The sequence below is a fragment of the Rhea pennata genome, chromosome 13, assembly GCF_028389875.1.
Source record: "Rhea pennata isolate bPtePen1 chromosome 13, bPtePen1.pri, whole genome shotgun sequence".
NCBI classification, from domain to species: domain Eukaryota; kingdom Metazoa; phylum Chordata; class Aves; order Rheiformes; family Rheidae; genus Rhea; species Rhea pennata.
In genome coordinates this window covers 3,393,668-3,420,244 of record NC_084675.1, presented here as the reverse complement: position 1 = coordinate 3,420,244, position 26,577 = coordinate 3,393,668, and the positions used below count along the sequence as shown (strand labels likewise).

At 42.8% G+C, this 26,577-nt stretch overlaps 1 protein-coding gene across 1 annotated transcript; it reads left to right on the top strand.

Moving 5' to 3' along the window:
• The first annotated feature begins 286 nt into the window (after positions 1 to 286).
• On the top strand, positions 287 to 25,041 carry RFWD3 (ring finger and WD repeat domain 3). Its single transcript, XM_062586370.1, has 14 exons — positions 287 to 326; positions 1,243 to 1,324; positions 2,075 to 2,450; positions 3,616 to 3,851; positions 5,556 to 5,653; positions 5,741 to 5,938; positions 8,288 to 8,379; positions 10,567 to 10,681; positions 16,103 to 16,331; positions 17,565 to 17,715; positions 19,993 to 20,169; positions 21,194 to 21,408; positions 21,731 to 21,948; positions 23,410 to 25,041. The coding sequence occupies exons 3-14, from the start codon at positions 2,077 to 2,079 to the stop codon at positions 23,551 to 23,553; spliced, it is 2,247 nt and encodes a 748-aa protein (XP_062442354.1). The 5' UTR covers positions 287 to 326; positions 1,243 to 1,324; positions 2,075 to 2,076; the 3' UTR covers positions 23,554 to 25,041.
• Positions 25,042 to 26,577: the final 1,536 nt, after the last annotated feature.

Sequence of the window (26,577 nt, the reverse complement as noted above, 5' to 3'; positions counted from 1 at the left end):
CTGGCTCTCGCCCAGCCCCTTGCCACGCGCCGCCCAATCAACACGGCGGTCCTCGGCCCTCCTCCTTCGGCCTGCCAGACACCCGGCCAATCAGAGCACACCCCGCCTCACCTCCTCGCCCCGCCCCTTGGACCCGTGTCCCTCGGGCAGACGGACAGGTCGGCTCGCCAATAAAAAATCCGCCCTGGCTTCGGCTCGCCCAATAGAAGCCAAGGCTGCAGGTGCCGGGGTCGAGGCTGGCCAATAGGAGGCCGGGGGGGGCGGTACTCTAGCGGCGCGGCGCGGCGCCGCGGCGGGGCAGGAGGGGCGGTTGGGCCTGGCGGGAGGTGAGTGCGGGGCGGCGGCGGCGGTTCGGCCGGGCCGGGCCGGGCCGGGCCGGGCCGGGCCGGGGGCGGTTAGCGCTGCAGAGGCGCGTGTGAAGGAGCCTGCAGCGCTGGCGCTCGGGCTGCCGCGCCCCGAAGCGCGCCGGCCCAGCCGGTCTGGGCCCGGGAAGCTCGTCCGTAGGGGCGCGCAGGCCCTGGCAGGCGCCAGCGCCGCCTCGTCTTTCAGGAAGAAATGCGAGCGGCGGCTGCACGCGGGGTGCCTGATGCAGGCGACGGTTTTGAGCCTTGGTGTTAATCTGTGAGAAAAGAGTGGCTGCTGGGTGGCACTGTCACCGCGAACGTGAGCTCCGCGCTGGGGAAGCGGCGCGGTGTGTCCTGACTCTGCCGCCTGGGGAGGCGGTTTGGAGGCGTCTCCTCTTCGCTCAGCTTAGGCCGAAATGTGATTTCGGCTGAGATTCATAACGCCTTTTGTAACTTAGTTCATTAGAAGATCTATTAAAATACATTTTCATTGGTACACCCCCCTCTAGTAATTCACATATGTATTTTTCTGGCTGTTTGTACTGGGAGCAGTCTTTGCTGTGTTTGCACGGGGCATAGTGTAGTAAGTTTTGGTATGTGCTTTGGGCCCTTAAAAAAGGCTAAAGGTCTGCCATCCCCAAGGCCTTTCAGATCCGTGATTGCCTAAGAACCTTTTGAAGATACAAAGGACCTTTGGCCTTTTGCAGAACTTGATCTTCCATCAGAAAAGGGGGATCATATGAGGTGCTTATTTATTCAGCTGAATAAATCTGTCTTTCTTGTGTTACAAGACTGTAGAAGCACAGGGCAACTAACATACCCTATTTCTATGACAGCTTTGTTATTAGTAATGCACAGCCTTTTGCCTCTTCTTTTTTTTTTTTTTTTTCCTTCAAAGCTTAAGGTGCTACCTCTTTTTAGGAGGTTACCTGCAGTCTTCATCTCAGAGATGTTTGGAAGCAACCGTGCTTAAATAACATGTGAGTTTTATTGCGAAGTTTTATGATTTTCTAGTCTAGGACTGAACATGGCTCCACAAATGCTGATTCTGTAGGCGCCTTACTATCTACCATGTCTCGGTTGTGGGTTCTGGTGTAATAAATAAATAACCTTTCTGTGTTTGTATGGTGTTGGTGATTACAAAGTAATTTAAAGGGTTATTAAATAAGCTGTGGGTAAGGTTCACAGCTGTTATTGTAATGGAATTTTGTTTGTCTGTGAAGAAACTTGAAAATAAGCCCTCCTCCAGAAAGAGTAATGCAATGGACAAAGGACTGCACTGTTTAGCTGATTTCTGGCGGTATTTTTATGGGTGTTTGCATAGTGCCTGTCACTGTAGAGAATCTGTAGAGCCTGAAAATATTTTTCAAGCTGTGTACTCAAAGATCCAAATGTATTTACCAGCAAGTAGATGATATCAGCATGAAATTCTTAACTCTCCATTTTCATCTGAAGGGTAACTTAAATCAACTAGATAGCGTAGATACAAGGTTCAAAGTCAAGGACTCTCAGAGGGTGGTGCCCGCTGTGCCAGCTAATGTACATCTATTGACTTGAGCCAGCCAGTTTAGCTTTGCTGCACATCTAAAGCAAAAGGGAAAAATTGCCTCTCTAATCTGAATTCTAAAAGTTTTTGTAGTCACTGACTGATGCACCCAGTTCATGCCACTGTAATGCTACAAGCAGAGTGCAGACTTGTGGATACTAGTTGTTTTTTTTTATCTTTACAGAAATGGCTCAAGAAGAAATGGAAGTTGATCTGCAACCAGTGGTTAGTTACCATGTGGAGAATCACCGGGCACTTCTCTCCGAGCAGTCTGATGACAGAGTACCACATACTCCAGCGCTCAGTGAAGGAGGAGATGCTATTACAGTTCTTCCTGCTGATGGAGCTGTTGTAGTATCAAATGCTGATACAACGAGGACTACTGCCAGCCCTGACCAGCAGTCGGGTTCTGCCTCTTCTCTCCGTGGACCGCAGAGGCTGCGGGAAGCATTTGATCAGCACCAGCTATTGCCTGTGCTGCAGATCACGCAACGTCCACGAGTAAGAAGAGCTGGAAGGCAACAAAGAATTGGTGGTTCCCAGAGGACAGTCAGTACCAGGTAAAGCAGAAATGGAATTGGGTTTGAACCCAGTTTTATCAAACCTATGGTATCGGTTTAAAACTGCCATGCTTCCTGGCTCAGGAAGATTGGCTTCCAGCTCAATCCAGTGTGCAATTATGGCTAAATTACGTGCTCCTCGTGTGTCTTTTAACCTCTGTAATGGCACTCTGATCTCTTCTGGCAATCTTTTGCTCCTTGTTAAACAAATTCCTCTCTGTCTCTTAGGTTGGCAGTGTCATTGTTGACTTTTGAGTCCTTATGCTCTCTCTGACTTCCAAAGCTGCTGCTCCCCGAGATCAGTCTGCTCTGCCAGATTCCTGTTAGTACTTCCTGCAGCAGTGCTGACTCTTGGCACTACCAGCCAGCATTTAGCTCAGTGGAGCTTGTGCTGTTTTGCATTTCACCTTTGATATGGGATTGCCTGATTTAGGTCCTCTGGTGGTGTCTGCAGAAACTTTTACAGAAACTCGAACTAATGTTTTTGTATAGTTCTTGTTATCTCCAGGCAAAGAAAATAATTCTGTGCTTAATACCACTTGTGACTGACTTTAAAGTGTGATGAGCAGGGATGCAATCCAGCTACTAAGAAATACCTGTTTCTGGTTTGTTTGTTGTGTATGTGTGGCTTGTCTCTCTCTTTTTTTTTTCTTTCTCTCTCTTCCCTTCCTTCCTTCCCCTTGTCTTTATCTCTTGTAAATGCCAAAGTTGAAATTTTAATTAGCTGGAGAATTACCTTTAAATTCAGTGAGACCAAGATCTCCTCTCCTTCCAGATGATTAACATAACTGTAGTATTTGCCCTCGGTTTGCTTGTGAAGGTTGTTGTAGTTCTAGGGGCTGGAAGGTAACCAGATAAAACTCTACTTTGAAACTAAAGTATAATTGACATGGATGGCTGAGCCGATGGAAGGGAGAGGGTGGTGTTTCTTTCTGAGGAAGAACAGTAGCAAAGGGGAAGGTGGAAAGAACTAGGCACAAAGTGCTCAATGGGATGAGTCTGATGCAACCCGTGTGTATCTACTTTTTTTTGATAATTTTGCTACCCTCATAGGTATAGTCAGAGCCTCGGAATCTTACTGCAGATATGCTTAGAGAAATGTACCAAGTCTTTGCTTTTCCTGAAATAACTATGTGGCTTTTATTTCTCGCTTTTCTGGACTCAGGGCCGCACTGGACAGTTACTTTCAAATCAGCAGGACCCAAGAGCCAGCTGCAGTATCAGCTCCACGTCTGGAGCCTTCACATATTCCACGAGGCAACCAGGAACACAGCTCAGATGAAACAATAGAATTGAGTGACTCTGACAGCAACACTTCTGCTGAGGAGGAGGAAGAGGTGGATGTTGGAGTTCCACTGTTACCACCAGCCCAGGAGACACCTACACCAGCTAGCTTAGGAGGTTTGTGCTGTATTTGTGTTGTGTGAAGACTTAGTTTCAGAAACTCATCTCCCTGCTACCAAACTCAGCAGGGAAATTCTTTTGAGCTTCGCAACAGACGGTGCAAAGAGATCACTATGCCCACAGCTGAGAGGAGCAGGTTGCTACCACAAGGCTTTCTGGCAAGCAGTTCTAAGAGCAGTAGCAGCAATGAGTGATTTGATAAGATTAAATATAATCTTATTGCTATTTTCAAGTTATAAATAATCCTGGAAATGTTGAAAATAACTTCATGTTTAGAGAGGGTTGCTTAGAACACTTCCTCCTTTATTTATTACAAAGGGATATTACTGGAAACATCAGGTGACGTCTCTGGATATAGCAGTGCTTTCCCTTCTCAGAGAAGGATGTGATTCACGATTTTTAAAATTATTTGGGACTTCATCTGCTTCAGTTCAAAGTTTTCTTGTCTCTTCTCTAACTTCTTGTAACACTTAGCTGAGGCGATCCTGAGGCACTTAGGACAGTGGGCTTTTTGTTTCTCTTCTTTCCCCAGCTTTTTCTGTCTGGCAATTTGTTAGTTAAACTCATGTTCAGACTGCTGCGCTCTTTTTAGTGAAAACAAGAGTGACAAACAATTGTTGTGGTATTCAGGGTTAGTGATACCGAGAGAATATGTGAACAAGAGTTTCTCAACTTCATACTCTAAGGAATTTCTTGAAGCCTTTTTGGGGTACATCTACGAGGTGTTTTTTGAACAGACTCATTCCAGTCACTCCGAGTTTGTCTTAACAGTCTGAGCTTATGTCACGTGTTAAGTGCTGCATGAGATCATATGAACATACGCTCTCTCTTCTGGATTCTCTGGAGTCCCCTTGTCCTTTATTTTTGCTTGTAAAAGCACTGATTCTTGTTCATCCCTGAACTACAGAGGCTGAAAACCTCTTACTGGCATTAGCCAGGGTAAGGTGATACCTTTTTGCTGGCTTGATGGTTTCTGCCTTGAGTACTAATTGTGACTAATCTGTTTTATCAGGAGATTGGGGGGTGGGAGGAGGTGGCAGTGATTTCTGCTCCTTTTTCAGTATGCTAGTGGTGATAATCCAAACATAATGCCTCTGTGTGTCTGTGCTTCAACAGAAGGGCTAGCAGAGGCCTGACACAAAAAACATATGGCCTGGCAGAATTGATAGTTCAGATAACTGCAAGCTAGAAAACTGTTTAAGACAGGGAAGAGGAACAGACAGCATATTGTAAATGCTTTCTTGGCACAAGCAATGTGCATACTTTGTGCATGCTCTGGCAAAATAACTTCTACATATGGATGTCTGACTGTCTCTTGAGCACAACGATTCAGGGTTGTAACCTTAACATCAACCCAGCCGTAGGCCAATATGAAGATATGCTTGTTTCCAGCAGGTCAGGAAAATCCAGATAACAATTGCTGTCTTTAAGAGCTCTCTTTTTGTCAGTGAGCATGCTGTAATTCTGCTTCTTTCTATAAAAGAAAGCACAGTTTTTTGGCATTAATCTTACATGATGGAATGGCTTGCACACCAGCCACCTGATCTTCTGTATCCAAGATGTTGATCTGAAGCTTTGTATGTAACCTGTGCTGCTGTTGCACTGCTAGTGCCCTCATGCTTATAGATCAAGTCAAGGAGACATTCCACCCCCCTTAAGTATCAGTTCAGTTAATGCTTTTCCAATCAATGCTTTCTTTAGTTTCCAGTCAGGCCCAAGCAGAGCCACTTTCAGCTCTGCCTTCCTCTACAGAACATGGAAGTCATGAAAATGAAGAGGATGACATCCAGCAAAAGCAGGTAAAATTACCTATAAGCTTTGGGGGACAGACTAAAGATGGTGAATGCTGCATTTGTCTAAATTTTGTCTTTTTTTTCTTATTCTAGAGAACTCCACCAAAGAAGCTGGACACGTTGGTTTCTGTTGCACCTTTGGATGAGGAAGAAGGGGATACCTGTGCCATCTGCTTCGAGCAGTGGACCAATGCTGGGGGCCACCGTCTCTCAGCATTGCGATGTGGACACCTCTTTGGCTACACCTGCATTGAAAGGTGGCTAAAAGGACAGGCAGGAAAGTGCCCCCAGGTAAAGATGGACATTTATGTGCATTGAAGAGGGCTTGCTATTGGGTAACTTTTGCTGCAGGCATGATCACAATAACAATTACAACTGCTTGCTGCATAAAGCATCCACCTTTGCATGCTGTCAGAAATAACAAAAATCCCCATTATTTTGACGTAACTAGGTCAGGAACAACTAGCACTGTCTGAAAGGGAGAACTTTACCTTGGCTTTTCTCCCTGAAATAGAGTATCTGTGAGTAGCACTCAAAAGTTTGAGAGTTCAAGTGCCAAACCTGTAATTGGTTTCACGGTGGTCCTGGAGCGTGGGGATGGGAGAATACACATGTTCCTAGAAACAATTAAGCATAAAGAATATATTATTGGATGAGAGACCAGTTTGAGGGAGGCATTGAGAGAAGTTTGAGAAAAGCATTCTGTAGATCAGTCTCCTATTTTGAACTGTGTATGCTTTTATAGCCTTTAAGCAGGTCAGGTTATTTAGGTAGTTTACAGAGTGAACTGAGCAACAAGCTCCATCTTTTAATGTTTGATTGCAAATGCTAGGTTTTATTTTTCCAGGACATGCTTTTTGTTTTTATTTATTTTTTTCCCCCTCCTTGGGTAATACTTGTCCCTTTTGATTAGGTCTGCATTCTTCTATTCCTAACTCATTTTCTCCAGAAAGTGAGGTTAAAAAAATAGGTCAGGGTACCTTGTAAATAGAATTAAATTCTACTGCTTTCCAACTCTGTGGCTGGAAGCCCCGGATTTCTCTGGCTTTTTTATTTTGAGATCTTCATAGCCTTGCCTGACTTTCTGCAAGATTCTGTCCTCTGAACAAGAAACTTCCTGACATGCGTTGTGATTAAATGTAGCAAACTACTGTTCCCATAGCAAAGGCTCTGGATCTCGTTTGTCTCATCTCTCTCAATTCTGCGTAAGCTTTTTAGAGCTTTGTGACTTCTTTCTTTTTGTTTATTTACTTTTGTTTTGAAATAAGGGGAAGGGCTCCAGAAAATGGCACCACTGCTATGCAGATTCTACTGTATTTTGTCAAGCATAATGTATTGTTAAATAATCATCTGAGGAACGAATGCTAACAGTTCGTAAGGGTATTTGCTACCTGTCTCTCTTCTAGCAGTGTAATTACTGAAACTTTCTTAGGAGAACTTGGTCTGGAGGCAGCCTGGCAGCTCGATCGTCTTCAGTTTCAGTTGCTGTTCTTGGCGGTTGGATGTTCTCTGATTGAATGGCACAAAGTTGCTGTGTGTGTCGCTCTGTGTACTAAGTGGCTTGAGTGCAAGTTACTGTGAAATTGCAGCATGCCAAATCCTGCCAGTGACAGCTGTCAGCTGCCAGGAGAGCTATCTTAGCCACTTACTGCTTTGCAAAGCAGTTCTTTGCAGAGAGAGGGGGGAAGTGGTTCAGATCTGGGACTACAATCCATGCTACTAAATAATAGATAAGTGTGACTTTTAAGCATATATAGTAATTTAAGATTCAAAAGTAATTTGAGGCTCATTTGATCTGAGTGTTCACTACTGTTTCAAAAGTGAGGTTTGTTGATTACAAAAGAGGCAGACTTGCAGATATCATGATTTTTCTCCAGGTCTCCAGTTCAAGGAGGTATTGTCTCATCTTGTGTGTGTGTGTGTGTGTGTGTTTTAATGAAAAAACCCAGTGTGTGTGTTTTAATGAAAAAACCCAAAACACTAGAATACTTAATGATCACAGTCAGATGCACAAAATTATTTAAATATATCTGAATCTGCTTGTATCACTGGAACACTGGAATCTATGGGAAATCATTGTTTCATACTGGTGTAAGAATGCTTTTGTAGATTTGGGCCTATGGGATTTGATCAAAGGAGTATAATATGAAAATTATGGAGGTCAGAATACTTTATGGGTGCCTGAATACTTATCTGTTGTCTGAATAGCCAGTCTTAATGCTCTCAGAGTAGAAGTAGGACTAGTGTTTTGATTTGGACTTCTTCATTCGATTTATTTGTAGAACTTACCTGAGTATGCAGTGTCCTTGGTGTTTTAGCAAAACAAATTCAGTGGAAAGAAAAGAGATGCATTATTAAAGGTGCAATAGGATATAGAATCTAAAACGTTGTAGTAGCCCTGATTAGAGCTCTAATGTCTGCATGAAGTGTCTAGTAAACACGCTGTTACCTTTTCGCTTCTGTGAACTTTTCTTCCCTTTTTTTTTCTTTTTTTGTGAACAACCCTTCTGTTCAGAACTAAAAAGATACCTCGAAAGAATAACAGCTTGTAGGGATGCATAATTTGGATTTTTTCCAACTAAAAAACCTATTTTTTCCCTAAATTCTTGTAGGAAAAGCTAACCCTTTCTTTTATTTTAGTGCAATAAGAAAGCAAAACGTTCTGACATTGTGATCCTGTACGCTCGGACTTTGAAAGCGCTGGATACCAGTGAACAGGAACAGATGAAAAGGTATCTCCACTTGAAGATAAAACCTCACTAATCAAGTGTCAGGCTGCAGCTTTTCTTGACTTTTACTTCATGCTTTAATTTGCTGTAGTTTCTAAAGCAGTTTGTGCATTCGCTTAACTTGAATTATCATGACTATGGCTTTGCTAATATACCAAGATTTTGCTATGTTTTGCCTGGGTTACTCGGAAGGAGAGTTTGATTTTTAGATAGGAATTGTGGTACCTCATGGCATTGGAGTTGCAAAAGCTATCTTGTGCTGTATCCTGAAATGCCACCATAGGAGAATATGTTGAGCTGTTGCCAAAAAGCTCTATGTTGCTAATCCATCGTCTGATGAGAAAAGCCAAGCATACTTAGAAATGTAAGGGAAGTGAATAACTGACCTTTTCTGCCATCTTCTTCTGTACGCATTAAGCATTGTAGTCTCTCGTATGAATCACTTTCCATCTTGCTTTGTCAAACTCTTCAAGTAGCTTTACTTATAAAAGGTCAGCAAGCATTACTGTGACTCTGCTCCCCCCTCCAACTTAAATGTAGAATCTCTATTGAAAAAATGGGGAAAATAGCGTGAAAATGACTGCTAAGTTCTCTTCTGTAATTTATGTTGCTAAACTTCGGTAGGATGCTGTCGCAGGTACTATCCTGAAATTTAAGGGCTGCAAATTTCCGAGTTCTCCCGAATCCTGTATTGAACAGAACTTAAGTGGGGTCTCCTTAACACACGTCCCTAAGCATACCACTGTTCTTTCAATACCGTCTGCATTTAAAGTACTACAGAAACCTTGCTATCCTGGTAATAGTTAATTAGAAATACCTGTTCTGTCCAGCTTGCCACTGCTTGATGGTGTTAGAACTGTATGTTTAGAGGGATTGTGCTTCCTGAATTGGTTGGACGTTGCAAAACAAACTAGAAATAAGTGTTTTTTTTTTTTTTTGTTAAGGACAGAAAGCATCATTTAGGTGTTTAAGTCTTGTTATTTCTCAGGGAGAGTTAAGTTACGTAATCTGCTGCTAGCGGCTCAGTCTTGCTGCAGCTCATGCCCATTTACTTCTTGCCATGGCTCTTCCCCATAGCTCCTCTGCCTCCTGTTTTTGTTGGTAGGCAAACAGCGATGACTGCTTGTCAGTCCTGCTAAGTTGGCAATGGCTGCTTTGTGGCATGTAGCCATGAATGGAGGAAGAAGGTGAGCATTAAGGAAAAAAATACATCGATATTTAGCTTTGAATTAGGTGTAAGACCATGATTTTGTTCCTCAGATACAGTAAAGCAACTCTTCAGGTTCTGGGTACTCGTGTAAATAATGTTTGTGGTTAAAAATAGTATTTCATCCGTTCTTTATGCAACAAAAATCACGTCAAGAAGCTATAATGAAATGGCAGAATCTTGTCCTTAGTAAACATGCAGGATCAGGCCTGCATATTTAAAAGGTGCTTGGGCAAACTGGATTTTTCTGCACATGCTCTACTGAAATGATTGAATTACTGCAGCTTTTGAAGTGCAGCATGCAGTGGTTGCTGTTGTAGACCAAATGTGCAGGTAGCTTTAGGGAATCTTAACATTTCTTTTTCCCTTTTCAATCATACATGCGTATGTGAAAGAGAAATTGAAGTATGTTATCAAAACTACTGTGCTAAATTGTGTATATGTACCTTTTAGGTATGAGGTGAGGTGGTAGTAAGCATGGCTTCTATATAGACACTGCACAGAGATATTATTTGTATCTGTATATTTTCTGGCACAGGTGTGTTTTCCTGAGATACATAACTACTTATTTGTAGTAGAAAAAAGCTTGAAGATCTTCCTGTGTTGTGACGTGCTGCATTATAGACTAGTATGTTACATGGACATTGATGGCATAGAATTTGCTGAACTGCTTCTGCAGAAAATATGGTGGGATTTTTCCCCCTTTCTTCTCTACTAAGTTAGCACGTTTAGAGAGGTTAAGGAGAAAGACTGTTCTTTCTTTAGAACAATACTGGAGTGAATCATTCAGTACAATTGCATAACTGAGAACATCTTGAAGGGAATGTACTGGTTGAATGTTATATCAGATTTTCTATTACTTTTAAATTTACTTGACTGTGACCTGTGTTGAAACAAAGCCTAAGAATGGGTGCCAACAGCCCAGAGAAGCATCCTAGGTGTGATACCTAGTCCTAAAGACTTTTCTTCTCTTCTTCCTCCAGTTCTTTAGAAAAGGAGCAAATGTTGCGGAGACAGGCAGAGCTGGAATCTGCACAGAGCCGTCTCCAGCTGCAGGTTTTAACAGATGAATGCAGCAAACTCCGCAAGCAAGTCCAGGTGAGTCTTGCCGCTGCTGCTGCTAACAGACAGTGGGCTCCCTTCCTCTTCAACCTCTGTTCTTTGCTTGTTTCTTTAGGAAAGATAAGACAGGCTTTCAGCACTGACAAGTGATGAGATTTAGTAAACAGAAGTGGTGAATCATCAGGAGTATCCTAAGCATCCCAGGCTGAAATGCTCTTACAGCATTTCTTTCAGCCTTAGAAACAAAGGCTGAAACCTGCGAGCAGAGCTTAACAGTGGGGTTTTGGGGCCACTGCTGTTGCAGGTCCCTTAGGCTTTGTGGATTCCTGGCAAGGCCTGGTAATACAGCACCAATTTATTTTTTTTCTTCATCTGTCTCTAAATGTATGAAAATAGCTTTAAAAATCTTTATAGCAAACCTGTTAATGGGACCTACTGTCACTAGATAGTCAAAAGTCTTTGAGAAACAGTTTGTGAAGAAGTATTCTTGTGGCTCATTGCAAAAAATCTTGTAATTTTCCACTGTAAAATGGCTACTGAAGCTGAGTACTCTCTTGCAGCATAAAATTCTAATATTAAGTTAGTTTTTAAATATCTAAATGCCTTCTGTAAGCTCTTCCTTTTCTGGAGAGGAGAGGGAGAAGAAGGAAAGGTCAATCAAGACAATCTTAGGTATCATCTGGTACCATCAGACCTGCCCTGTTGTTAAGGTAGGGTGAACGTATAGGTTGAGCATCTGCTACGAGGCACCTCCATCCCCTTAGAACACATCTTACTGAAAATAAATGACAGATTGCATTGAGGACTGCTTTTTTTTTTTTTTTTTTTTTTTTTTTTTTTTTTTTTTTATCATGCAATGCAGTGATACTTTGTCACCTGTCACAGCTGCTTGTGCCTGTTGCCTATAGAGTGTGGATTTTGGTACTTCCGGCTGTGACTCTGCCATGTTTGACCAGTATTAAGGTTTTCAGAGCCTGCTTCACAGACAAGTTACTGCTCTCTGTATGTTGAATGAAGTAGATTATATCCTGTCTAATCACTTGCTTAGTTTTATGCTGTTCCCTGCTTATGGAGTTCTTCACAGCCTCACACTGTTCATGTCTGTAACGTCTGTACATCCTCTTTGCTTAAAGTCTTCCTTTGTGACATACCATGAGGCTTTATAAATTATGCAGGCTAAATTCCTGCATAAGGCTGTATGCTCATCAGGGCTAATGCAGGAATTGGTCCGGTTAAACTTTGGCTTAAGGAAAATGTGAATAAGGTAAAGCCACAGGTTCTGTAATATCTTCCTGCAATTTTGTCGGTGTGCAATGATAAAGTATCCAGTCTAACTGAATTGAAGTCACATATTATAAAGATTAAGTACCCGTGTTCTTAAGCTCTGTTTCAGTATTTATACTGCATTCATCACTGTCCTGTAGTGGTTAATGTGAATGCTGCAGGCAATTTTAAGGTGCTTGTTTAGACTATGACTAAACTGAAAGAAAGTAGATACAGTTTGCTGGGGAGCAAAAAATCAGAGGGAAGTCTGGAATAAGTCTCCAGGCTGCTCAATTGTATTCTGAGCAGATGTGTAACTAATTCCTTATTTTATGAGAGGTCATCTAGTAAAGCAACTACTTGGAAAAGAATCATTTGAATTGGAAGGGGCCTCTGGAGGTTTCTAGTCCAATTCTCCTCCTCAAGGCACAGCTGACTTCAGCACTAGATTGGGCTGCTCAGGACACTGTCACGTCAGGTTTTGAGTATCTTCGAGTAGCACAGCCTCGCTGGGCAATCTAGTGTTTGGCCATCCTCACTGAGGGGGGGAATATATATATATTTTTTTTCCCTAAATTTTGTCAGAATTTGTGTTGCAGCTTGAGTCTGCTGCCCTTGTCCTTTCAGTAAGCAGTGTTAACTGAACACAGAAGAAGACATGTTTAATGATTTTTATGTTTATTTATGGCTTTATATGCTGAAGTGCCATGAGATTATACAAGAAATCCTGTGAAACCCCTTTATGTTCAGAGGCATGTTCAATAATACAAAATTTGTTGTGTAGAATGTTATTGGAAGAATTATACTATGTTCACTGCTGCATGTAAACCTTGGTGTCTGAAGTCTTATGGAAAATAAATGCCATCAGATTCCTTCAAAAAGTCATTGTGAACCCCCTTTTTTTATTGCTAACGTGCTTGAAGGCTTTGCCTCATCAGCAGTCATGTTGACTGTCCTTTATGCTAATAAAATTTTGTGTGCCAAGTAGATTCCCAAGGGTAGGGAAAGAGTTCCACTTAATTTGTAAGACTTATTTCTGAAGTCTCTCAATTTCAAGAAAATTACTATGGAGCTCAAAACTGAGTCCTGGATCACAGGGCTTGGATTTTGTTGAGTTTTGAGCATTAAAAATTGTTAGAGAGTGTATTAATTAGCCGTTAATATGCATAGAGAAGAAAACTCTACTTACGAACTCCTGCCCTTTCTCTTTACTGAGACTGTGTCTACAGTAAGACTTTGTATTTCTGTAGGGTTCATCCATTGCATTTAAATGTAAAGATGGAACTAATACTCTTTGCATTTTAAAATGTCTGGCTTTCTTTTAATGAATGATTTGCATATGAATTCACTAATGACAATCCAAAATTCTTGAAAATTCTATACAATTTCCTGCATTTTTTTTCTTTCCCATTAAGCAGTCCCCCTTGATGGTGGGGGACCCATTAGCTGTGACCTTTTCTTGTTCGTTTATATGCTTTTACCCTCCAGTTCACACAGAAGGAAGTTCTCAACAGCACTGTTTCTATAAGTGAACTTGTAGAGTGTGCGATGTGGTGCTGAGCACCGCACATGGCAGGCTCAGGTGTGAATTCTGGAAGTGCTGCTGAAGCCCTGCTTTTGCCACAAAACTTCTTGTCTAAGCACAAAGACAATTTTTTTTCCCTTGAGAATTGGATGTGAAATAACTGTAGTGCTCATCCTGGTTCTGCCCAAATTTTTAGTAAAAGTTAATTAATGATGATAAACAGTCAATCTCTAGCCTCCAGCCTTAATATCCTTAGGATGAACAGGAGCAGGGAACTCGTTTTTGAGGGTGGGAAACAATTTGGAGCAGTCAAGGGAGGATGGGGCAGAGAGGTGGCAGGAGGCTGCAAGCTGTCGGGGAGAAGAAAGCAAGTGTAAAAGTGATCTTCGCAAAGGTGAGTTTATACTGCAGAGCTGCGCTGGATGTAACAGAAGAGCTTTCTTACTTGGTGAGGCCTGTTGAAAATGCTCTGGGCTCCTTTCCCGACTGACTTTGAACCTAACCCAAAGGGAAGTGGAAGGCGGGATGCCTGCAGCGTGGCAGCACGGCTTTAGGTTGTAGGGGCACGTATTTATCTCTGTTAATCACAAGGCTCAGGCCGTGTAGCGCGAGACAGCTGGTGTGTCTTCTCCAAGAGGTCTGTGGGAGCACGGCCAAAAAGTGACATTTATCTGATAACTGCCTTTGTCTTTAAAGCTTTGTACCGGCTCCTAAGACTGTAACAGGATACTTGAAAGCAAACTGTCTTGAATTCATTGTAGCTGCTTCCCTTTCCTGTGCAGTACACTGTCCTGGGTCTGCTTCTCGTTCGCACTCCTCAGAAGAAAATTTTTATATCATTTTCTTTCCTGCAAGCTGTGTGCCTGTGTTCACTTGTCACGGCAATGATGAACTGAGATCGAGGAGGCAGTCATAGTGCTTGCGGAGAGAGATGTTTGTCTGCCAGACCTTCAGTCAACAGCAAGAATCAGAAGACCTCTGAACAGAACAGTCTTATACTACCAGTGCTCTTTGGGGCACAATTAGTGTGATTTAGTTCTGTATTGTAACACTTTTAATCACCTTGGCAATGTGATTTCTGCGGGATTCTTCCATTGCATTTAAATGTAAACATTGAACTAATAATCTTTGCATTTTTAATTACCTGGCCTCCTTTTTCATAGAGAGCTTGCATAGAAGTTGCATGTTGAACGGAGGTGGCAAGGAGAGTTTTTTGTAAGCTCCCCAGAGCAACAAGTAATTTCAGTCCCTTCTGATCCTAAGTGGTAGTGATCCTAAAGTTGCTTTTTTGAAATAATGAGCATATTAAATTTTTGAGTAAAACGTCACTTCCTTCTAGGTTACCTGTGTTTTTACTGATTGTTTAAGTTTGAAGCTATGGTTTTCATTTTAAGCAACCTGGTACCTCCCGCCCTTTTTTCCTTTCCAAATTCCTTTGTCTTTGCTTGGTGTAATGGGATCATCTTGAATCTCCAAGTTTGATTTGTGTGCTGTTATGGAACTTGGAATGTAGTTGATGCAAAACAGATCAGACTTTTGGAAAGATCAGGACTGATCACTTCTTGAGCAGCTTCCAAAAGTTATATGGCTTGATGGTGCTATTAATGTAGAGTTCTGATTTTTGTTGCCTCTTTGAGAACTGCTGCTTTTGCTTAGGCTTAAGTGGTAGTGGCTGGTTCAATATTAAAGCTAGCTTGCAGTCTCCTAATATATGCATAATCTCACTCTTGTGGCCCTTCAATTGTTTAAAATTTACATAGTATTTGAAGCATAATCTATGTTGTTCAGACAACAGGAAGTAAACAGCAATTTTCTTAACAGATACACTCCCTCTGATATATTGCCCTTGAGTGAGTTGAGCACACTGCTGTTCTGTACTGGCTGGTTTTGCCCTCGGATTGCAATAAACTGGTCAAAATGCTTTTTTGGACCCTTTAAGCTGACTCATAATATGCTGATGCCGCTACTCCTCTACCCACCTCACCACTGGTATGTGCGTGTGGAAGAGGAATTCTAGCAATAGCTTGTTAAGTTGCTCCTGGTGGGCTAACGAAAGCTGCTCTTGACACGGGCTCTGCTGAGCATCCATGAGCGTAGATCAGTTGAGGTCTGGGAAGGTGACGGGGGAAACAAGGCTGGAGCTCTTAAGAGCGGTGCCGTTCCTGGAATTTGCTGGCCAGGGTTCACAAGAATAGAGTTATCTCCATTAAACAGACTGCCTTGTTTCCTGCAATATGCTTTATGGGGAAACTAGGGTTTTTATTTCTTTTATGAGGTATTCTGGAAATTCTGGAAAATGGTTCTAATTGACTTTCTCTTGTGGTTCAGTTGCATGTAATACTTGGCAGTTCATTCTCTTCTAAACAGCATTGATCTGGTAATAATTGTTACTGGCTTTTATATGTTGCCCAAGAGCCCTTTCTCTTCGCACAGGATCTAGCACGTACAATAACAGACTTTGAGTAGATTTTTGCCAGAGCTTGCATAGCTTCTCAAATGCTTTTATTGCTCTGGAAATTCAGTGGTTCAAGAACATCAGGGGAATGGCGCAGTCCATATTGTCTACCGCTCTCTGGGGACAAGTATACTTTGTGTAGGTGGAACAGATAACGCATGAAGTTATGTCTCCAGTGATGCATTAAAGCCCTCTGGGCTCTTTTTCTTTGCAGGAGCTGAAGGCTCTGGTGGCCCAGCACAACGCGACTGCTTCTCAGCAACCTGGCAGCTCCCGCACCTGCTTCCCAGGTGGTCTCCCCTCCAGCCAGAGCCAGCGCAAGTACCACTTTGAAAAGGCCTTTGTGGTGTCTCAGGCTGGAAGCTGCAGGGTTATGGCATACTGTGACTCACTGAGCTGTCTTGTGGTATCACAGCCTTCTCCACAGTCAACTCTTGTTCCTGGTAACTAAGCAAATCAAGATTTGGAGTTTTACAGGTGGTAATTAGAGGCGTACAAAAACTATGTTCTTTGCTTGCTTCCCCCTTCTCTGGTTTGAGCTTTGCACCTGCTTCGTAGACTGGGAGCACTTGTAAGATGCCTTCTTATTTGCTTGGCCCCTGCTTTGGTAACTCACCTAGTGAGGTGACTTGTCTCCCCCTCGCTTTTGTGGTAGACTGCTCGCAGAGGATCTCTGGCTCGTCTGCCTAACTCTCCTCTCTGTAGGAAGGCAAAAGGTATGTCTGGTATTTCTTGCAAAAATGAGTCTTCTGAAAGAAGGAGGCAGTACACAAGGGCATGCAGAAGAGCTTTCAGTGCTTGAATGAGAAACTTTGCTTCCGAATTGTAGGCGGATTGTACACACTTTTTTTTTTTGTTTTAAGTTAAAATAAAAGTAAACTGAAGCAATGTTTCCCAGTGGGGAAAGAGGAAGCCAAGAAGCCTTAGACAGCCCTGTTTCTGACTTACTGTTGTGGTCATGGGCAAGTAAACTGATGACTGGACCTATATTGACTTTTTGTTTAAATGCTACAAATGCTACAGTAGGAGTCTGAGAGACTTCAGTTGCAAAGTGTTTTGATGTTTCTGAATGATGAAACATGTTTTGTATTATTATTATTATTACTTATTTGGATAATGGTTTGGGAATTTGTGTGTCTTATCTGGGCATAAGAAAACTGTTCCCTTAGGTTTTTTTCTTTTTTCTTTTTCTCTGGCTTTTGAGCCAGGAAACTGTCTTGGCATGAGTCTCTGAATGGAGACTTTGTGGTGACTCTTGTAGCACACAGATTAAGTTCACCTGTAACCATTCTTTGCAAATATATTTGTTCTCTAAATAGCCACCTAATCCCACTGTGCATGTATTTATCCAAGCCAGAGTGTCTTTGAAGGAATTGTTATAAGAGCAGCAGGCTCTTGTAGCACTTCAGTGTTGCAATTCTTAAGTTCTCTCCTGATGGCTGAGGTTGTTAAGGGTTTTGTGCTGGTGCCATTTAAATTATAGACTGATGTATGTTGCAGTTCCTGTCCAGAACAACAGCTAACTTTTTCATGTATGTCACACTGTGTTTTTTGTTATGGGCATTGTAGTTCTGACATGAAATCACTAGTTCCAGACTCCTCAGCAGTTGACTGGGTGGCCTGCCTTACACATATGCAGCTTCTCAATAACCTGCTTTATCCTTCTACTGTGACAGGTTGTGGTGTTAAGATGATGAGTGCGGCCAACCTGAAGAGCAGTCAGTACATCCCCATCCATAGTAAACAGATTCGGGGACTGGCTTTTGGCAGTCGAGCAGATGGCTTGCTGCTGTCTGCTGCCCTGGACAACACTCTCAAACTAACCAGGTGAGTCTTGCTGTGGAAGAGCAGTTTCTCAGCTGAGTTTTGCTCTGTGCAAGAGGCTGGATTTTGTTCTATCTCACTCTGAATGTGTATTGCAGCAGTTACTGTTCTGCTTTCTAAAGGGTGCTGGTAAAATGACATCAGGTCTGTTGAACATGGAAACTAAGAGAAGCTCTTGCTTTCTGATCCTTTTAGACTGAGGTGATATGGAGTTGCCTGTCTGTGGTGTTTTCCCCATGGAGATCTCAGTGGGAAGCAAATAATTCTGCACAGATTGGGCAGGTTGTGTTGAGACGCAAATGTAGCATAATGTATAGATGTGATATTTCCTGTCTGCTTGGTTGTCTGTTACTACAGTGACATGTGGAGCATGAGGGCTTACATGGCATAAAGCAAAGAGATGAGGGGCAGTTTCTTTTCTTTTGGGGGGATGTTGCTCTCTCTTGCTCTAATGTTGGTTTCTTTCTTTGTTAACTTCTGACAGATCGTGGAATTAATCTGGCATGTGAAGTGTTTGGTAGGATCACTGAACATGTGCTTGAGGAGCATTGGCTCAGTAGAGCTAGAGAGACTTAAAGAAGTGTATTGAAGTCTAATTGTACAGATGCTGAGAAAGCAAATTCTCCAGTCCTGGTGGAATTTACAACAAATTAGTGTGAGGAGCAGTACAGAGCAGCAAGAAACGCAATCTCAAGCTTAAGATGATTCAAAACTTTGACTAACTGAATCTTATTGAATTAAAGGAACATCTTTGTGCGCTCCTATCTGTAAATTAGGACAGAATTAGGCAGGATAGGTGTCTGTTACGTGAATGATTAGTCCCAATTCCTTCATCTGAGTGTAAAGATAACAGAGAACTTAATTCTGCAACAAGAATTTCAAAAATGCTTGCTCTCCCGTTCCTGTTGTCATGTTGAAATGTTTGCCAGGCTAGTTCAAAGTAAATCAAACTGCCCCTCTGTGAGGCATGTCAGATTTCTAACTGATGAGATTGGTATCTTTTCACAACTTAATCTGGAGTGTGGCATCTTGTCACTGTGTAGATTCAGACACTGGACTCCCAAATCTGCTTCTCATGACCTGATTGAGTGCGTCAGAACTCCTGATTTTCTTGCCTTTGTGCTTGACCTCAGAATGTGTTGGAGACGAGGACTTGTTTCCGCAACATCTTCGTATTTCTTTCAGTCCTTCGGTGATGCTCTCAGTTCTGTCATCTTTTCTAGATACTAAGAAATTCTCTAGTAACTTCCTATTTCCATATTTCCTAGTTGTGCCACCTAGAGAAATATCCCATGTGTCATCAGGTCTCCTGTTCTGGCTTGCAAGTGTCTAAAATAGCACTGAGGCCTTGGTGTTTTTCTGTTTTTAACCAATCACCGATCTGATATCAAACTCCACATTGTTATTTTTCACTAGTTAATTTTGTTTTTGTGTTTTTTTTTTTTTCCTTAATACTTACCTGGGAGCAATCAGTTGCTCCTCTGGAATTCTTCTGAGCATAATTGTCTTCCCCAAGGAGAAACCTACATGTTGTAGAAGATACCTGGATTACTTTGGTACACACTCTCTTCTGCCTCATACTAGTCTAAATGCGCTGAGCCTGCATTGATGATACCTCCCTTTGGTGTCAAAGTAGAACATACTTACAGTTTCATCCACTATTTTGAGTTGTGCCCCCTATGCACAACCCTCTCTCCCTCTTTTTTCCCAGCCTTCCACAAATTCATTTTCTAAAGACTTACCAGTATAAATTCAATGCTTTTAACTGTCTGTCTTTACCCCACTTAGTGGCTCACTCTTGTTTAAATTGGATTCTTTTGAGACAAAAGTGCTGTTCCCCTCATACCAAGACAGAGGGAAACAATTAACAAGAGACAATCCAAAGAGATGAGACCTGTGATCTCAGGAATATGCAGTATTACGGGATTATGCTAGAGTGGCTTCTCCTAATTGTTTCCAGAAAAGTAACTTAACTCCCCCTTTCCCGTAAGACAGCTGAGACTCTGCTCTGAGATTTCCTTTCCCTGTCTCCAGAGATCAATCTGGAAAAGGAAGTATTGCCCTGGAACAACTGTAAATCACTTGACAATTTCAAAGTGATTATTCTGTCTAGATTTTTCAAATTAATGTCTGGTGTACTGGAGGAATTAAATTCAGTTTGAAGAGAGAGATGTTTCTTTCTAAAGACTTCAAAAAGCTACATTTGCCTGCCTTAATTATGCTGTTTTCTCATCAATAGATGCTTGTGTGAAGGGCTAACACTTGGCTTTCCTCCTGCAGCTTGGCAACAAACACTGTGGTACAGACATACAACACTGGTCGTCCTGTGTGGAGCTGCTGCTGGTGTCTTGATGATACAAACTACATCTACGCTGGGCTGGTTAATGGCTCTATCATGGTATATGACTTGAGAGACACAAGCTCTCATGTCCAGGAGCTGGTCCCTCAGAAGTCCAGGTATGGCTTAAAAATTTATCACTGCCTCTCAACTTCCCTAGTGTATTTTAAGCTAAACAAAGCTTCCTTCATAAATTGTACAGCAATTGTAATAGTGTGAATTGTTTTATGAGCATGTGAATTTATTTTTTTAATACCCAAACGTAGCTAAGCCTTTCATAAGGTCACGTGGTACATGCAGAATTTAGTATGAGCACATGGCTTCTGCATCTTGTTAAGGCATACAGCAGTCAGAAATGGACCCGCCAGAGCAGCCTAATGTAGTATTACTACTACTACAGTCTATACAGTAAAATAGTACTACTTTTTGTTTGAGAGCTAAGTTTAGTGCTTGATGTGGAAAGGACAAATTATTAAGAGGTCTGAGACACTCTGGCACTTCCATCTCATCTACTCAGGGGAATCAAATGTTGATTTAAAACTGTATCTCAGAGGGATTTTCTGTAAGATATATGTGGATTTACACAGTGTGAAGACCAAAATAGGCTGACTTGCCAAGATAGGAACAGACTGAGAGAGACTTAATGCAAGGCAGGCTAAGATGAGTCTCTGAGCTGTCAGAGGTTCTTGTTTAAACACCTTGGGGGAGCTGCTTTTGTCACTCAGTAGTTGGCCTGCCCTTCACTAAAGGGAGCACCTTCCACAAATACCACGTTGCTGACTGTCAGAGCCTGATGTCCATTGTCCAGATCTGGGGTGTTAAAAGCTGTGAATTGTGCCAAATCTCATGTATGCTTTATGATGCTTTCTAAAAACATAAGGTTTGTTAGTTGTGTTGAATTTCATAGTCTTATTCTTGACAAACCCCTTGGGATTCCTTTCTATAAGGACAGCTTTATAGCCACTAGTCTTATTAAGAAATGAAAGCAACCTAATTAAACTAGGGCATGCTTTTTCTTCAAGCATGCTGTAGATCCCTTTTTTGCAAAGTGCTTGCAAGGAGGGTAGCTCTGAAGTGGAGAGGCAGAATGCTGGCGTTATTACTGCAGCTGACAGCACTGACTCCTGCTAATTGTACTTCCAGGTGCCCCATGGTGTCACTATCGTACCTACCACGAATGGCCTCGGCATCACTGCCTTACGGTGGAATAGTAGCTGGCACCTTGGAAGGAGCCTGCTTTTGGGAACAGAAAGCTGGGACCTCTTACCGGCCTCATCACTTGCCACTGGAACCTGGAGGATGCATTGATATTCAAACGGAGATCAACACACGGCACTGCCTTGCAACATACAGGCCGAGTATGTAATGGGGTACATCTATAGCACCGTTTTCAATGTCATTCTGTCGTGCCATTTGTTGGGTTCAACAGCAGCGTTGATGCTGAGGCACAGGAGAAATGTAGTACCTGCCTTGGCCATAGTAACGTGTGTCTGCACATAGATAAGAAATAGGTGGGCGAGGGAAAAGGAAGCTGCAAGGTGATGTTGTTTGTATTCCTGCTTAGCTCTGCACTGGCTTTATCTTCGCTGCAGCGTAACTGCTTCCTGGTTTTCTTGTGGGAAAATTCTTGGGTTCACAATGAAAATTTTCAAAGGCTACCTTTTTATTTTCATGACACAGGTAAAAATAACCCTTGCCTGCGTTGCGTGATGATGGAGCTGACCTGCAGCCCACTAAGAGAAGCCTGTGAAGATGTGGTGTGCTCCTCCAACCCCATTCAGACTTTCAGTGCTGGGCCCACCTGCAAGTTGCTGACCAAAAATGCCATTTTTCAGACCCCAGAGGAGGATGGCAGCATCTTTGTGTGTGCTGGCGATGAGGCATCTAATTCTGCCATGGTATCTCGTTTTTCTTTTCAGTGTGGTAGAGGGTTTTTTTGCAATGCTTGGGGGTAAAGCCTTATCAGTCACAGCATTCATGTGTTATGATGGAAATTACCTTGTCAGAAGCATTACTCTGTACAGGTTGGCAAGTACGCACATCTTTTATGCTTTCCTATAGCAGAGAGATGAGGTATCCCACGCTATCAGGAAAGTATTAGCCAAGGCTTGTGGTCCACTTTCATCGAGATGAATGTGGGCAGCAAGACCCTGTTGTGTACTAGAGGAATGCAGTTGGGCACGTTGTCAGAATTGGGTACTAAAACCTCACTGGAATAACTAAGGCATGGCAGGATAGCTAATCTAAGTGCTGTGATGTATGGGCACAGGCTCTTTAGGAAAGACAGGTAGGGAAGACACAGATGGTTGCCCTTTATATGAAGGAGCAGCTCAGATGTTTAGAGGATCAAGCAGGGTGAGAAAGTGGACAAAGTCATCTTTAAGTATCTTGAGTCTCCAAATCACAAAGCCTTGTTCTTAGGGAGATTAAAGTCCTTAATGTTTATTGGAAGGGCAACACAGCAGGAGTCCGACAGTCTGGAAGAGTTCTGGAGGGCATTAGGAACAGCTATGTAACAGGTGGTAGATGGAGTGATACTTGCTAAGTCTGTTCTTCAACAAACAAGGAAGGACTAGTCAAGGATGTGATAATCCGCAGGTACATTGGCTGTAATGACCCTGGAATAGTGGAGCTCAAGGTCCTGAGGGATATGGGGAAGGCAATTACAGAACCTGGCCTTCGGAAGAGGCAACTTGGCTTAATTCAGGGAACAGTTAGAGAACTGATCCTACAGAAGCAGTTCTTCAGGTGAAAGATAGTTGAGAATGGCAGATTTTTAAGGACATCCACCTCCAGGCACAAGATCTGTTAATTCCAAAGCTCAGCAAAACAAGAAGATGGATCAGAGGCTGACTGGAGCTCACAACTGAACTCCCATGCACAAGGGACCTTCAGGTCTAGTACAAACCATTAACTACTACTTTGAAAGCCCAATAAGCCAGCCAGTTTATCAGCCAAGAATGCTGTGGGAGGCTGTGTCAAAGCCTTGCTTAAATCAAGGTAGGTGACATCTGCTGATCTCTGCTTAGTACAGATCTAGTCACAGAAAGCAATGAGGTTGGTGAAGCATGATGTACTTGTGTTAAATCCATGCTGTCAGTACAAAGGTATGTCTAACCCAGGCTTGGGCAGGATGGCCCAAAGTTCCTGCCCTTTACTTAGAGATCTCCTAGATGGGCTAATGGTAATGTTTAATGTTCAGGGGATGAGTGCAAAAGCACAGCCGTGCCTCAGGGTCAACAGAGGCTGAGAAATGGCTGTGCTATAGAGGGAAGGCAAGCCTTTTCTCTAGAGAAAGGGAGCTCTGTTTTGAACGGAGGAGGAGGATCCTGCAGTCTTTGACCTTTTCTGTTCCACAGTTATGGGATGCTGGAAGTGGCACCTTACTGCAGAAGCTGCAGGCTGACCTACCTGTACTGGACATCTGCCCTTTTGAAGTGAACCAAACCCACCTCCTGGCTACGCTGACTGAGAAAATGGTCAAGATCTACAGGTGGCAGTGAAAGTGGTCTGCACACCTTTCACAGAGGGGCTTTCCAAATAGGCTGCTGATTAACCAGCCCTGTTGGCCTACAGCACCAGCACAGCTCCAGATTTAGCTTCCCTGCATGTGCAGCTTACAGGAGGTGGGATCTGCTACAGCACCTCCCTGGCAGTAGGGAGGAATTGGGACACACTGATGCCTGGAGCACTTCTTTTTCCTCCATCTTCCTTTTTAGCTCTATCCTTGTTTCTTCTTTGGTTAATTTTCTTCAGTCAAACTCAGCAAGCTGCCTCAGCACAGTAATAATTCTTGGAGTACCTCCAGCTTGTGTTGCTGCACCTTTTTTCCAGTGTGAATACAGTACTGGGACTTGCAAATCTCTTCTGTGAATCAACAAAATAAAAGGAACTTGAAGATCTGAGACTCCCACTGTACTTTGTCGTGGAGTCCTGCTGTGACTGACTGACTGAAGAGGTAGCAATTTTGGCATCTCCATAGAATTATTGATACTTAATGTGAGAACAAGTTGCTGCTTTAAAGAACATATTCCTATATTCTCCCTTTTGAAGGTCTAGGGCAAAGGAAGCCAGCAGTTCTTTGCTCATGGGGAGAGACCTGTCTTGTGGCTGTGCAGAGAAGCATGGAAAATTTAGAGGGATTATTTTTTGTGTTTTGTCGTGAGCATATAATTTGCACTGTATCCCCTTAACTGTCTGCCTCCCCCATTTCCTTTCCCTTCTCCCTCTCCCCAACAGCCCAGGAAACTTGGTCAATTTGTTTGTGGCGTATGAAACCTCTGTAATACTAGAGAAATACAGATAGGAAGGAGATATTTTTGTACTTTTGGTTGTAGCATCCATGATGCCCTTTTCTAAAGACACTGATGCACAGAAACAGCCAGTACCGTGAAAAGAGAATATTAGCTGCTTTTTTTATTGAAACTAGTAGAAACCTAGGAATTTCATGAGCTTGCTTTCATTGACTTTTTATCTGTCTTAAGTCATCGTTGTCAGCTCACCAGCAGGTCACAGACAGCTTCCAGTTATCTTTGTGTGCAAGTGTGCTGCAGTCTTGCTGGTGTAAATCTGAGACACAACCTGCTGTAGAGCATTGGTTGGGATAACAAGTCATCAGCATGTTGGGCAGCTACAGTGAGTTCTTAGCATCTTCATAGTAAACAGGATATGGGGTGTGAGACCAAGTCAGATCATGAAGCAGGATTTATGTTTTGTTCTGTGCTTAACAAAAGCAAAGCTGCAAGAATCTTGAAGTTACAAAATCAAATTCCCTCTACTGGAAACCTGTCCCTGGGCACTGCTCTGCCCCAGCTGAGGAAAGCATCATTTTTTTTTTCCAGGTTCAGTATGTTACCACTTAAACCAGCAGAACAATTTTGCTTTTTGAAATCTGGGATGTGCAGGTTCTAATCCTGCTTGTGTCTTATCTCTTAAAAATGAGATTATGGGAAGATCTCTGCTTAACTTTATATTTTTCTGTGTAATATTTTGTTCCTCTATTTTTATATACTGTAAAAATAAAGCATTTATAGTTACTAAATATAACTGGTTCTAGGGTACCTTGCGCAGTTAATGGTGTTGAGATGAACTTCTATCTTGTGAGCATAAAGAAGCCTGCTTGTATTCAGGTAAGGTTTCTCATGTTTTGTAATATTTCCAGGGTGCACTGAGCTTCAGATTGAAATGATATGAATGCTTTTAATGACTGGAAATAGAATCCTCCTCAAGCTGGGTTTCTCCTTTGATTAGTTGGTGGGGGGGGGGAAGAGGGTTGAGCAAAATCAGATCTAATGAGAGGAACAGGACTCTGCCTTGGAGGGGGGGGTTCCTATTTTCCCTTCTAGGCCTTTTCCTAGAGTGGATGTATAGGGAGGGAACAAGAAGGGGAAGGGAAAAACAGATAAATTTTTGAAGCATACGTGCTCTGAGCTCCCTCCTCATCCCGCTACCAACCTGCCTTTCTCTGGGGTAACTTTACTTTACTTGCACCTGGGACATTCTTTTAACTTCCAATAAACTTACTGACTTGAGACTTTTTGGCATTGTAACAGTGACAGGAGCAAAGGGTTAATATAATATTGTCAGAAGGTCTTGGGTAGCGCCAAAACTGAACTAAGCTTGGACTTGGTGCAACAAACTTGTCCTTCCCAAGCACCAATTAATTCTGGTCACCCCAGCCCTTTTCTCCCCAAATTGTGAGAATTTAAAAGCATCCAGGAAAGAAAAGAAACCTCCTTGCTTCTGATTTCCTAAATAGCACTTGTTTTCTATGCCCTACAGGAACTAGAGTTAACAACTTAAATTCTATTAACAAGTAAATGGAAGATGATACTTTAATGTTCTTTCACTTTTCAAATCCAGACTCAAAACTTCCAGAAATGCGGGATGCGAAGCCTCTTGTAACGCTGCCCGAGCCGCAGGTTTGCAGCAGCCTCCAGGAAAGGACGCCCTGGTCGCGTGATGGAAGCTTCAAGGACCGAAAAGGTCGAATGAGTTAATTAAATACTTGCTGCTTTCAGGAGCCGAAGGGGCAGCAGCTGTAAAAAGCAGCAGCTCTGTGATATGCAAGGCACGTTTCATTAGGGGGATGGGGGGTCGTAGGTGTTTTAGGCAATAAGCTACTGTTGTGGATCATTTTGCTTCCTCGTCTTGGGAGGCGGCTTTGGCTCTCGAAGGTCAAAGCAGCCCCTTGGCTAATCCTACGGTAAATTTGATGTGTGGATAATAGGGAAAGCGGGGCCGTGCTGCCTTGCCGTTAAACAGCACATGCATGCGCCAGGCCGTTGCAGGAGAGCACCTTTCCTCATCTTATTTCTTGCAAAAACAGGCCGAGCACAAGGATGCCTGAAGCGTTCAGCAGAGCTGTGGCGTGAGCGCGGCAAGAAACCCGGAGGCCCCTCTGCTCCCTCCGGGGCTGCGGCTCAGAGGGGCTGGCGAGTCTGGGATGGCAAAGCTAGGTTCAGGAGGAGCACGGCCTTCCAGAGAAGGGCCTGACCTCCACTTCTTATTCGAGACGAGCAGCTTCG

What these genes read in the sequence shown, in the direction of transcription:
- RFWD3 (XM_062586370.1), top strand. Translation starts at nt 2,077, where the DNA reads ATGGCTCAAGAAGAAATGGAAGTTGATCTGCAACCAGTGGTTAGTTAC. An exon ending in ATGACATCCAGCAAAAGCAG is followed by an intron (nt 5,654 to 5,740) that starts GTAAAATTACCT and finishes TTCTTATTCTAG; the next exon opens with AGAACTCCACCAAAGAAGCT. An exon ending in AACACTCTCAAACTAACCAG is followed by an intron (nt 17,716 to 19,992) that starts GTGAGTCTTGCT and finishes TTCCTCCTGCAG; the next exon opens with CTTGGCAACAAACACTGTGG.